At 41.0% G+C, this 13,815-nt stretch overlaps 1 protein-coding gene across 1 annotated transcript; it reads right to left on the reverse strand.

Annotated features, from left to right (window-relative positions):
* Positions 1 to 8,468: 8,468 nt before the first annotated feature.
* Positions 8,469 to 11,087, reverse strand: LOC130430452 (uncharacterized). Its single transcript, XM_056759566.1, has 5 exons — positions 10,838 to 11,087; positions 10,416 to 10,763; positions 9,406 to 9,520; positions 9,107 to 9,161; positions 8,469 to 8,995 (listed from the first exon to the last, which is right to left on the reverse strand). Exons 1-5 carry the CDS (start codon positions 10,887 to 10,889, stop codon positions 8,798 to 8,800), a joined length of 768 nt encoding a protein of 255 aa, XP_056615544.1. The 5' UTR covers positions 10,890 to 11,087; the 3' UTR covers positions 8,469 to 8,797.
* Positions 11,088 to 13,815: the final 2,728 nt, after the last annotated feature.

A 13,815-nucleotide genomic window follows, 5' to 3' on the forward strand; every position in this document is an offset into this window, starting at 1 on the left:
ACGTGACAATGTAATGGAAGGAGATAATGGGCTTGACGATTCGGTAATTGAGATTGGCACGGTAGATGATGAAGAGTAGATATAATTATGTTTATGTTTTTATTGAGGGTGATTGGTGTTGTTATGTTTTTATTACAAATCAGTCCGATTGATCTTTTACCTCAAAGAGCAGCTTGCAAACCAGAAAACCACATAAAAATACGCAAATGCAACTATCCTTTTATTAAAAATTTTGTATTAACCTTTTGTACTACTCTATATATATTTGTTCTTTAAAGGGACACAGGACGGCTTGTAAGACCGTTGGTCTGAAAGTGCCCATTGTGAGAATCTGGATTTCATCCTGTCCTCCACAAATACTGCATCTGTGTTTATTCCAATATTCATCATATGTATTCATTCCTTTATTTTATTATTCACTTCTATTCATAATATTTGCTCCTTACTTTCTTGTTGTTTAACCTCGTTGAAAGTTGTATCGGATCTTATGCTGTCTTATGTTGATATAAGCATCTGTTGTTCTCCATATCAAGGTTCCTAATGATGCCTATGGACGATTGTTTTGTTATTGTAATATTAAATATGTAATCATATCTGATTGTTCAGGAGGAAAGATTAAACAGAAAGTCTGGTGATTTTCCACTGTTTTGGTGGTTTTATATGACGCCTCCTGGTGCAAACTTATAAGTATTAGTCCTAAAATAATAAACTTTGGACTCTGATTGAACAAGCACTTGTGTCTGTGTCAAACTTTGTCTCCAGGATCCTGAATACTCTGTGTGTTCCGTCGACTAGACTCTTCAACCGTATAATATTGTTAAGACAAGGGGACATAAGAAGTTTACATTCTTTCACAGACTGTGTATTGGACAAATGCTGTACTGTCCATCGTTTCTTTAAGTGAACAGTGAAAGTGGCTCAGTGATGATGTCATAAGTAACTATTGACAAATCAGCATGAAGGACTAAAACTATTTCATAATTAACACTATAGCACATGATGTTACCTGTGACAGCACATGAATACCGTTGTATCTCCTCTCTGCTGGCTGAGTTCAGGTACAGCTTGTTTAATAATGTGAATCCATCTGTTACCTGTGTTCCATTCTTATACCAGATGTATGTGTGTTTGTTATCCAGAGTGCATTTGGTTGATCAGTGTAATATCACATTTTCTCCATCTACCACAGGGTCTGGACTGCTTGTCACCTGTGTATCTGAAAAACAATGAATGAGTAATGAACTACTTTATATTGCTGGTCATTGGCTTAGCTGGTACAGCATGGCATGAGCAGTGGTCATGGGTTTGATTCAGAGAAAAAATAATGTACTCTGAACACATTTTCAATCACATTGGATAAGCCTCTAAACACAGAGGACATAAAGCTGCAAGAATGAGTGTCTTAGTTTAAACTGTGCTGCTTATTGTGGCCAACAATTGCCTGCATAGACAGGAAGAGAGTTTCTGACCGACAGTGACCAACCTCAAGTTTAATTTTTGCTGTGATGTTTGGAGCACATCTTAATTTAAGAAGGTCTTACCAGAAACGCATCTGACAAATATAAAATCATCTCCCTACAAGAAGACATTAACTCATAACTCATGAACTCATCCTTCGTAATAATTTGTAATTTTACGTAACACACATGACCAGAATCTAAATTTACCTTGTTAGATTGACTGTGACTGAGCTGATGTGTTTAACTCCATCCTTCATAATGAACATGAGCTGATATTCTCCAGAGTTTCCCTCTCTCACATCTGTTATTGTGAGTCTTGACTGAAGATTAGAGATCTGCTGCTTCACTCGTCCTGAGTAGTCTAAATCTAAATTCAAATCTTCAGGTTCTTTCTTTTCTCTCCAGTTTTTACTTTGTTTCTGGTTAAACCAGAACACAGTTTTGATGTTGATGTTTGTGTAAGAGCACCTCAGTGTCACCTCTGCTCCCCTTACAGCACAAATGCTTTTTTTAGTACAGGTTACAGAAAAGCTGTCCAATGTCAGGGAACCTGAAAAAGAAAAAAAAAGATTTTTATAACCTATTGATCACTGAAGTTGTCATGAACACAGGAGAGATTTTTTTGTTCAGACCATCCATTATAAGTATAAGCGTACAGATTCACCAAATACATTAGCCACTTTTGTTGGAAGTCAGGCACTTCAGTTTTCAAACAGAAAATGTAAAATCCTGCTTCTGGAGAACACTTGAAACAATAATCTGTACCAAAAAACTGTACAAAAACCCACTTGACCTGTAGCTAAATAACTTTTTTTTTTTTCTTTTTTTTTTTTCATGTTACAATGATTTTCCAGCAGCATTTAAATACAATTATAACAGGGAAATAATACTACTGTACATTCAGTACACTCAAGTCAGGCCATTTTTGTTAGTGATCTGTGGAACCTGTTGTAATGAAAAGTATAACTTATAAAATTACGTCAGCATTAATGGAATAGCATTGAAATTGTTTTCAATTTGTAGCAATAAACAATGAGGTATCCAGCAAATCGCAAGTCCAGTACGGTGTACCACAGGGCTCAATCTAAGGGCCTCTGCTCTTCGCATTATACATGCTACCTCTAGGAGATAAAATAAAGCGACACGGAATTAACTTTTACTGTTATGCTGATGAACTTAATATTTCCTCGAAGCCTCATGAAACACAGCAGTTCCATCGAATAATGGAATGCATAGTCGATTTAAAAAACTGGATGAGTAACAATTTTTTACTACTGAACTCGGACAAAACAGAAGTGTTACTTACTGGACCGAAAACCACAATACGTAACAACCAAGAATACTGCTTAACTATTGACGGATGCTCCATAAAATCCTCATTGTCAGCTAAGAATCTTGACGCCAACACCTGTAAAATTGCATTTTTCCATCTTAAGAATATATCTAAACTACGTCATGTGCTGTCACTGTCAGATGCAGAGAAATTAATTAATGCATTCATGACATCAAGACTAGTTACTGTAATGCACTTTTAGGTGGTTGCCCTGCAGGCCTATTACAAAAACTGCAACTGGTTCAAAACGCGGCAGCTCAAGTTTTTACATTTACAAAAAAGTATGAGCATATTACCCCGGTTCTGTCAACCATGCACTGGTTACCTATAAAGCATTGCATTAACTTTAAGATCTTGCTTATTACCTATAACGCCCTACATGGTATAGCGCCACAGTATTTGAGTGAACTTCTATTGTATCACAGTCCTCCATGTGCATTACGCACTCAGGCGTAATTTCAGTTGGTTACACCTAGAATTTCAAAATCAAGTGCAGGTTGTAGATCCTTTTCTTATCTAGCGCCTAAACTTTGGAATATTCTTCCCTGCACTGTCCGGGAGGCAGACACACTCTGTCATTACATTCACATTTAGGCATTTGGCAGACGCTTTTATCCAAAGCGACTTACAGTGCACTTTATTCAGGGACAATCCCTCTGGAGCAACATGGAGTAAAGTGTCTTGCTCAAGGACACACTGGTGGTGGCTGCTGGGATTGAACCAGCAACCTTTGATTTACCAGTTCAGTGGTTTAACCCACTAGACCACCATCTGTCATTTAAATCTAGACAAAAGACGAATCTTTTCAATCTTGCATACACTACACATCCATAATAATCTTTCTCAGAGGATTTAGGCTGCATTATTTAGATCAACCGGAACCAGGAACACAACCAACAACAACTGATGTACTTGTTGCATCAACGAGTGCAGAACAGTACTCTACTCTCAGCTTGTCTTGTTTCATTGTTCCAAGATTTTCGCAGGATGCAGGTAATGCCCAGACCTGATGGCAGAGCGGAGAATGGGAAGTGGTAACCTGACAAGAGCTGAGATGATAGAGCTGGATAAAGGACGCGGCAACTTGACACTTAGTAAGTTTATTTATTTTTATTTAGCCTTGTTGTGCAAGCACTGTTGAGCTTGTGCAGAGGCAGCAGCTTTTGCCAGAGGGGAACTGGAATCCCCTGATTGGGCCTGGATTCTCCTGAGGTTTTTTTCTCGATTGGAGTTTTGGGTTCCTTGCCACCGCTTGCATACTGTTTGCCTGGCCGGGGGGGCTGCTTTAGAATTCAGAAGTTTTACATAATAAATATTGCATATATGAATTTATAGTCCGTTTAATATTTGACCTGTGGTTCTCTCTGGTATGTATGCATTGTAGTAGAGTAGGCGGGGCGAGACCGTGGTTCGAGTCCGGTGAGTAATTGTGAATTAGCGCCAGCTGTGCGCACACCGGGCTCGAATCACGTAGGAGATGGGAGCATAAAAGGAACGAGCGACCGGACCGTCGAAGAGAGAGGACCGGGCCCGAACTTATGTTATGTTTGTATTTATATTATGTTTTGTTCGCCGGCGGTCGTCCGTGAGGGGCCGCCGGCTGTTATATTTCTTTATTAAATGTTTAAATGTTTGCCGGTTCCCGCCTCCTTCCTTCCATTTTATTGAGATTTGTTACATTGGTGCCGAAACCCGGGAGGAAGGAGAGACATGCTGTCGGAGAGTCCTCGCCGCCGAGTGGCCTCGCGGTGCCGGAGAGTTCGGGCAGCGCGGACGAAGGGCGTCCGCCAGTGGCTGCCCGAAGCGGTGGCTCTGGGGAAACGGAAGTGCACAGTGCGGCCACCGTCAAAACTTCGGTGGAACGGCGACCTTTGCTGCCGCGCCCCTGGGTCGAGGTGGGGTGGCTTTCGTCCAAGTGGGAGCGGGGGGGTTGCCGCCGTCCGCCAGAGGCCGGAGCCTGTGTCCGTCCCCCGAGGGGGAGGAGCAGGGGGCGGAAGTGCCGGGTGAGCCACCGCCTGCCAGAGGCCGGAGCCTGCGTCCGTCCGCCCAAGGGGGAGGAACAGGGGACGGGGAACCCGCCCCGACTCCCGGATAAAGGAGGAGCCACCGCCGGCCGCCAGGGGGCGGACGGTCGAGCCGTCCACCGAAGCCCCAGGGCCACCGCAAGGCACCGCGAAGGAGAGTACTCCGGCTGGTTGAGGAACGAGCGGCAGCATGTCGGGGAACCGGATTTTTTTTTTTTTTTCCTCTCTCCCCTCTCTCTTTCCGGTCGCTCCGAGGGCTCCCGTCTCCGTTGTCTCGTCTCGTCGCTGCATACCCCCCACCCCACCCCCCCCGAGGGAGGGGGAGGGAGCTTGCACAGTCGCGGGGGTATCCCCCGGCCTGTGAGGGGTGATGGGGGTATGTAGTAGAGTAGGCGGGGCGAGACCGTGGTTCGAGTCCGGTGAGTAATTGTGAATAAGCGCCAGCTGTGCGCACACCGGGCTCGAATCACGTAGGAGATGGGAGCATAAAAGGAACGAGCGACCGGACCGTCGAAGAGAGAGGACCGGGCCCGAACTTATGTTATGTTTGTATTTATATTATGTTTTGTTCGCCGGCGGTCGTCCGTGAGGGGCCGCCGGCTGTTATATTTCTTTATTAAATGTTTAAATGTTTGCCGGTTCCCGCCTCCTTCCTTCCATTTTATTGAGATTTGTTACATGCATATTGTGTGTGTGGAGCATTTGTTTGTCTGTCTTTTGTGTTTTCACCTTTTTCTTCTTTCTTGTTTTACAGGTATATGACTTTAATTGTTTTACTTGTAGTTAATATGTCTCATGTACAGCTGCTTTGTAACAATGAAAATTGTAAAAAGCGCTATAAAAATAAAGTTGAGTTGAGTATTTTTATTAATGTTACTTCACTGAAACACAGTGTTTGGAGAATGGAATTAAAAACATTGATATGTTAAAAATCATTTAACTGTTGCACTCAACTTCACAAAAAATTCACAATGACGCACAGTCACTGTCAAGACGTAATTCTCGTCATTAGGTATGTGAAGAAATAAGAAAATAGCTTCTGTTTAATAGTGATATTACCTTGAATATGTGTAACAGCAGAATGAGTGACGGGAGTATGACGTTCATGTTTTTACTTTGTAGAAACACATAAATATAGAAAACAACATATTTTAATCCTGAGAAATAAACTTAACAGTCATTTAGTTTTACGTGACACTCAATTTGTCTGTTCTTATTCAGATATATACCTCATTATAGTAAAATCTAAATTTATACAATAATGTTATGATGACAAATAGGTCTATGCTTAAAACAACATTTTAGCCTAAAGTTACAGCCCAGTGAAGAGATTAAATGTATACATAAATGTGAAGTTCTCTGACTTGAAGTCGCATAAGTTTGTGAAGTTCTATCAGTGTCATAGGCTGGTATGATCTGATGATCTTATTTCCTTCCTTTATTAAATGATCACAGAGAAAAAAATAGATCTGGCGTCTTCCACAGAACTGTGTGTTAAAATAGAGTCTGAAACTTTTTCAAATAATGAGGTTATTAATTGGAAGTGAGGAAATGGTTGGTATAAGTGGAGCTTAACCTTCAGACAATGTGTTCGATGACTTCAGCATGTCAAGTTAAATATTAGCGTATTAATTATATTAATACTTGATACAAACCTGTATTTTTTTTATGACTCAATTGCATTTTTGGCAAAGCCTTGCTGTGTGACCAACCATACAGTGAACTGACTGTGATGTCTCCCTGCTTCTCCACACACTGAACACGAGGCAGGCAATCTTGCGCTGCGATGGCAAGCTTGTTTTAAAATTGCAAAACCTCATTCATTACTTTTTTATCTTTATAGTTCAGTATATTAAGATCATGTTCTTTTTTTACATTTATACATTTAATGGGTCGCTTTTATCCGCAGTGCATTCAAGCCGTACATGTATGTGAGTTCATGGGAATCAAACCCACAACATTTGCTACTACTAACACAATTCTCTACAACTGAGTTATTGTGACACATTTTTTACTTGAGTAAAACTGAAAGGGAAAAAATCAAAACGACTGGTGTAGCTATTACAGACGTAAAGCTTACCCATAAAATTATACGGTGGCCGCTAGGTGTCACTGCGCTGCAACAGAAGAAAACACATGCAAACACAAAAAAACACAAGCAAATTCAGAACGCATCTTCATTAGTTTGGCTACACGTGCCCTGCAAATACTCGCAACACAAACAAACACAGAAACGCGCTGCAAATTCTCGCAACACAAACAAACACGGAAACGCCCTGCAAGCTACACGGACGACAACGGAAGTGTTTCCGGGGGACCCCAAAAAACTGATGCACCTGATTGGGACGCGCTTCATTTTGACTGTTCAAAATCGTTAGTGGAGTTGTCAGCCACATTGACTATGTCGACTAGAATAAGTTGACAAGTTTTTAATCATTTTTTCAAACCTTTAAACTTTTTTGTAGTGGCACTTGTTTAAGTAAGTCGAGCAGCTACTGTACGTCTCATAGTTTTTGTTAAACTGTTCAAATCGACAGGCTAATAATATCCTACGGACGTACGTTGAGAAAGTAAAAAATAAAGTTATAAAGCAATTACTTTCAATATGGCTGACAACACTAACGAATTTGAACAGTCAAAGTGAAGCGCGTCCCAATCAGGTGCATCAGTTTTTGCCTTTCCCCAGGAAACACTTCCGTTGTCGCCTGTCCAGCTTGCAGCGCGTTTATGTGTTTGTTTGTGTTGCTAGTATTTGCAGCGCGTTTCTGTGTTTGTTTGTGTTGCGAGTATTTGCAGGGCATGTGTCGCCAAACTAATGAAGAAGCTTTCTGAATTTGCTTGTGATTTGTTGTGTATGCATGTGTTTCCTTCTGTTCCATCGCAGTGACACCTAGCGGCCACCTTAAAATTCACTAGTAGAGGTAGCTGCAACCTGAATTCTGATCAAGAAAAATGCATGCATGCAAACACACATGTATCTGTGTTTTATGGTCACTTTCCATCGATGTATAGTTGGTAATGATTTTAATGCTATGCAAACTGTATATTGCATTATTTTGCCTCAAACCAAACCATTACAGAAATCGTTCTGGGACCAAAGACTGTTGAGCAATAACACTTACTCATGAGATGTTTCATACTTTCCATGATTTGTTTTCATAAATTCTGATTTCATCAAGTTATGTTTGTTTACTATATTTCTAAAAAGCATACGTTTTGTTTGATTTACACCGAATGAATTCATTCAAACTCACGACCACTTACATTTCCCATGAAGTCAGGTTCTCCAGGTTTTTTTGGGGGTCAGAACCTTTTTTATCAAAACAATTTGTTACATGAAATCTCCCATTATGACTTAAAATGTTTGTATTTCCTTTATTATATCTTAAAGGATTTCAGAACAACGTTTATTTACAAGAGTTCATTTAGGCCACAAGCTTTAGCAAAACCAACCTTACGGGAAATAATAACTATTTTACCAGGTGGGTAATTCGTATGAATAAGTACGTTGTGATTCACACAAAAATGTACAATTAAAAGGAAAAAGCATTACTGAAGCCCCTCCCCTAACACCACCCCTAGACCACTGGCACCAAAGCAAATCTTTCAAAATGTACAAATAAGATTGTTTGTGTTAACCGAATAGCTACCTTATAAAATAGTTACATTTTATGCTGTGAGACTGTGTTGGGAAATTGGCAGTGTGTCATAAACATTTTGATATATAATTACTGTTCCTTTTTCTGTTTATAAGAAAAATCTAACTTTTCACAACTCATGCATCATATCTCATTTTACAAAGAGCAAACATGACCATTTACATTGTTTTGATCAAAAGCATTTTTAATCATATGCCAGACCATAAATCAAGCTACATACACTACAAACTTCTCCTATTTGAAAAAGGAAAATACAGCAACTGATGTAATAGTTGCAGTTGCCTGTTGAAAGTCCCCCAAAACAAGGACTTTATTCTACGTTCATTTTACCTTCACAGTGGCATAGTGAACATCTTCCGCTGATGAATATACAACAGTATGGGCAGAGGATGTGCTCTTGTTAGACTGCTTGAAACTAACACTTGAATAATGAAGGTTTTGCTCCTCTGAGTCAGGCTGATGTGTGAAGTCAGACACTGTGGACTGAGGTGCAGCATTACCCGAAGTAGTCGGCCGAGGCTGAGATTCAGGCCAGAGAAATGCAGATTAAGAAAATATTATCAGTATTTCAGTGTCATACACAACACACAATTCTTAGGAAAAGAGTCTTAACTACATGTGCGCGGTCACCTGAACCTCGGTGTTGTCACGTTGAGATGAATTACGTTTTCTCCTCCTCAGGAATCTGTTTAAATGTGGGAAAAAATATTTGTATGTTGCCTTTTCGAATAGAAGTTAATGTACAGAATATCAAAAGCCCAAGTATTAAAACTATCAAGTATTGAGTAACAAACTATTGTTAAGGTATGCTCAACAGTGTATTTTACTTTCTCAAAAAAAAAACTGTTTTAAGGTTGAGTGTCCCTGCCAGGAAAAAATCTCAACCAAAATAAAAGGGAATAAAATATAATGAAGGACTTAAACATTACCTGTACGTCAGGACTCCTATGACAGCAAGAATCAGTAACATAGACAGCATCGCTATAGTGATCTGTGTTCTCATCCTCTTTTCTGAACTTTCAACATCATCTTTCCTGTCGTTATCTGGGTATTTTTAAAGACATGAACCATAGGGCAGAAGTTCAGATATTTTCATTTTCAACTCTAGAAGATCATCTTAATAATAATATGTTTAATCTATGTAGCCTATAGCGTCTTTGCAGATCTCAGTGATGCTTCACAATCAGGTATAATAGCATGAAAGTAAATGTAGTAGAGTAGGCGGGGCGAGACCGTGGTTCGAGTCCGGTGAGTAATTGTGAATTAGCGGCAGCTGTGCGCACACCGGGCTCGAATCACGTAGGAGATGGGAGCATAAAAGGAACGAGCGACCGGACCGTCGAAGAGAGAGGACCGGGCCCGAACTTGTTTGCCGGTTCCCGCCTCCTTCCTTCCTTTTAATGGAGATTTGTTACATTGGTGCCGAAACCCGGAAGGAAGGAGGCGGGAACCGGCAAACATTTAAACATTTAACCAATTAATATAACAGCGGGCGGCCCCTCACGGACGACCGCCGGCGAACAAAACATGAACATAAATATAAATACAAACATAACATAACATAAGTTCGGGCCCGGTCCTCTCTCTTCGACGGTCCGGTCGCTCGTTCCTTTTATGCTCCCATCTCCTATGTGATTCGAGCCCGGTGTGCGCACAGCTGGCGCTAATTCACAATTACTCACCGGACTCGAACCACGGTCTCGCCCTGCCTACTCTACTACAGTAAACAATCAGTCAACCATAATGAAATAATATCAAATCAAATAGTGTGTATAAGTCACAAACAAGAGCCACTTCGGTTTAACAGCGATTACACATAACAGAGATGATAAAAGCAAAGCATATTAAGACTGATAATATTGGGAAACCGGTTTTAAGACTTGAATTCATAAATGGATTCATTACAAAGACCAGAGACAGAATTGAGATGTAGATTCACCTGTGACTGTTAGATTGACTGTGACTAAGCTGATTTGTTTAGTTCCATCATTCATAATAAACATGAGCTGATATTCTCCAGAGTCTCCCTCACTGACATCTCTTATTGTGAGATCTGATTGACGTGTAGTGATCCTCTGCTTCACTCGTCCTAAGTAGTCTGAATCTAAAGTCAAATCTTCAGGTTCATTCTTTTCTCTCCATTTTTGACTCTGTTTCTGGCTGAACCAGAACCCCATTTTAATGCTGATGTTTGTGTAAGAGCACATCAGTTTCACATCGGTCTCACTCACGGCACAAATGTTCTTGGTTTCGCAGATCACATGTATGGGCTCCGATGTTAGAATGTCTACAAAGGACAAAAAGGACGTTTTTGATGAGACAACAGAAAAAAACTACTATTAACACATATAAATATCTTACCTTCAACGTTCATCAGCAGAATCAGTGAAATGAATGCAGAGTGAAAGCCCATGTTTTATTGTGTATAACCTGACATAAATAGGACTCAATATTTTTCTTAAAAACACTTGCCCTGAAAAAAATACAACAAAATAATAATGATCTTATTCTTCTGTCAAACACACATCAAGTTGAACGATTCTAACAAGGCTGTTACTGTACAAACTGTTGTGTATTCATAAAACTTAAAGCAGTCAAACTGACGATTTTGTTTCTTTCCGGATGCGAGTCACACCTCTTCCACTTTATGGGCCCTATATCGTACATACGGCAATGTGGCGCAAGGCTTTTAAAAGCAAATGTGCGCACTTTTGTGGTGCACATGGGTGTGCTGGTCTAAAAAAAGAGGTGTGATAAAGCCTATTGTAGGCGCTTTGCAAATTTGAGGAACTGAAAATAGATAACGCAATAAAGACCAACTCAAATCGGGTCTAAAGTTATTGGCTCTGTTGGACTTTGAGTGCGCAGTTCACCATCACTCACGTATTAAAAAAACACACGCAACGTTGCTCTTTTATCACTTTTATTCAAGCTTTTTGAATCATAACGACAGCATATGCTTAGTGCAATAGAGACTTAACAAACACGTTAACGTAACAACGTGGTGACGTCACATTAGAACCGTAATACCTTTAATTGAAAAGAATAGGGAATTCGGCTGATGACGTAATACAATAATTAAGAGTGCAATACTTTAACAGGCTAAATATGATTTGGGTTATTTAAAGTGCGCGTTAGTAATATGCAAGGAGGGTACACATCACTCGAACATCCTGCAAATATAAAAAAATAAATGGACTACACTGTAAAAAATTATCATTGTGTACATAAAGATAAAAAATCCGGCTTGTCCTGCAGATGGTGTGCTCGTGCGCGAGAAGATGCATTTCCTCTCAGCGTCAGGTCTTTACTCTTGCAAATTCCGCCGTGTCAATAGCAGAACGCAACTGGCTCTTAAAGTGAATGAGATGAGACTTTGATTGGTTAACGTAGTTTTGACGTTAAACTATTCCGTTTCCCATTGTTAAACTAGCAAAAGTGGATTCAGACACACCCTTGCACATGCGCCGTGCGCTTTATATAGGGCCCTATATTTCCTTGACTTGGGCCTTTATTTTGTGATTTCCAGTCTATAAAAATGATTTGTTTGTACCGACACAGGAGACCAGCAAAGAACAGTAAACCGTGTTGTGTTTTGTCATGAGCACATGAAGGAATTGCATTCACTGATAGCATCATACTCAAAGCTAAACACATTAATAAATTAGTACATTCACATAAAATCACATCGTCTTATTAAAGTTCCGGGTAAATAAAAAAACATAAAACTATTATCCTAAGTATTCAACAGGTGAAACAATCAAAACCATCTGTGAACAAAATTCTGAAAAACCATTTCTATTAGGCCAACTGCATATGAATTTGTGACTTTCCCTTTAAAACGCAAAAAGTGTAGGATTAGAGTATTTAAATGAATCAGCCAACGCAATTTATTAACATTTGCGCTTGTCAAGAACTGTATAATATTATCGTTGTTCCATTTGCGATTAGTTGGTAAATAAATATCATTGCAACATCATCATGGCTCCAAAAGTCTTTCTGGTAGAACTGGTTGTGTGAACTCAATGATACAGTAATCTGACATGTGTTTGGGTAAACTGCTGTAACGAGGTTCAATAAAAGGAAGGAAGGAAGGAGGAGGGAACCGGCGAACATTTAATAATGTTTTAATAAAATAAACAAACAAAAACACTGAAGTAAAATGCCGGCAGCCACCTCACGGTCGACCGCCGGCCAAAAAAACATACATACAAACTTAAACATGTTCGGGCCCGGTCTTCTCTCGTCAGCAGTCCCGTTTCTCTCATCCGTGAGATATCCGGGACCGGTGTGCGCACAGCTGATTCAAACTATCAATCATGCCATGTGCTCCGTCTCACGGCTCTCGTCACATCTTCCTTACCACATACCCCTGTCGCCCCTTACAGGCCAGGGGTACAACCGAGAATGTACCTACTTCCCCCCCTGGGAGCCAGTCTAGGTCTGTTTCCCCGACATGCTGCCGCTCATTCTCTACCCAACCGAGAGGGTCTCTCGGGGCTATGCCGCGGTGCTGGACCTTCGGTGGACGACCTGATCCTCCCCCGCCTCCTGGCGGTTGGCGATGGCTTTTTGGCTCAGGGCAGCCGGTAGGAGTGTCCCGCTTCCTGCTCCTCCCCTTATATTGTGGACGGCAGCACGCTCCGGCACACTGCGAGCGGTGACCACTCCTCCGCTCCCTCACCTTTAACTGTAGCCATCCCACATCGGCCCAGGAGCTCCCCGTCCCAACCGAATCTTTACTCCAGCACCACTGCCTCGGGCAGCTGCTGGCGGACGTCCCTCATCCCCAGGCCCCTCCGCAGCGGGGAACTCAGACAGCATTTCTCTCCTTCCTCCCGGGTTTCGGCACCAATGTTACGAGGTTCAATAAAAGGAAGGAAGGAGATGGGAACCGGCAAACATTCAATACGTTTAATAAAATAATAACAAATAGACAGCCGGCAGCCCCTCACGGACGACTGCCGGTGACACAAACAAACCACAACTAAAATCCAGGCCTGGTCCTCTCTTCTCGACGCTCCGGTCGTTCGTTCTCTCATGCTCCCGATCTCCTCCGTTATACAAGACCGGTGCGCGCACAGCTGACGTTCATTAACAATACTCACCGGCCTCGACTCACGGTCTCGCCCCGCCTACTCCACAACATCTGCATTATTTTATATTTTTATTAAATGTATTCAATTGTATTTCTAAATGTATGCTACAAGCTTTGGGGAAGAGTTCTTTCACTGGGAAATGGCAGTGTCATAACATCATTTTGCAATATTATTTTCAGGAGCGTATTTTTTCATCTAACTCAAGACGGATTTCTTTTCAATAATGCAATAAATGTGTTT

The sequence above is a fragment of the Triplophysa dalaica genome, chromosome 10, assembly GCF_015846415.1.
Source record: "Triplophysa dalaica isolate WHDGS20190420 chromosome 10, ASM1584641v1, whole genome shotgun sequence".
NCBI classification, from domain to species: domain Eukaryota; kingdom Metazoa; phylum Chordata; class Actinopteri; order Cypriniformes; family Nemacheilidae; genus Triplophysa; species Triplophysa dalaica.

Bases quoted from the DNA above. Each gene is read 5' to 3' on its own strand.
- LOC130430452 (XM_056759566.1), bottom strand. From the start codon at position 10,889: ATGGGCTTTCACTCTGCATTCATTTCACTGATTCTGCTGATGAACGTT. The intron at 9,162-9,405 runs GTAATGTTTAAG...ACATTTAAACAG, and splicing joins ATAGGAGTCCTGACGTACAG to ATTCCTGAGGAGGAGAAAAC. The intron at 8,996-9,106 runs GTGACCGCGCAC...CCTGAATCTCAG, and splicing joins GTGACAACACCGAGGTTCAG to CCTCGGCCGACTACTTCGGG.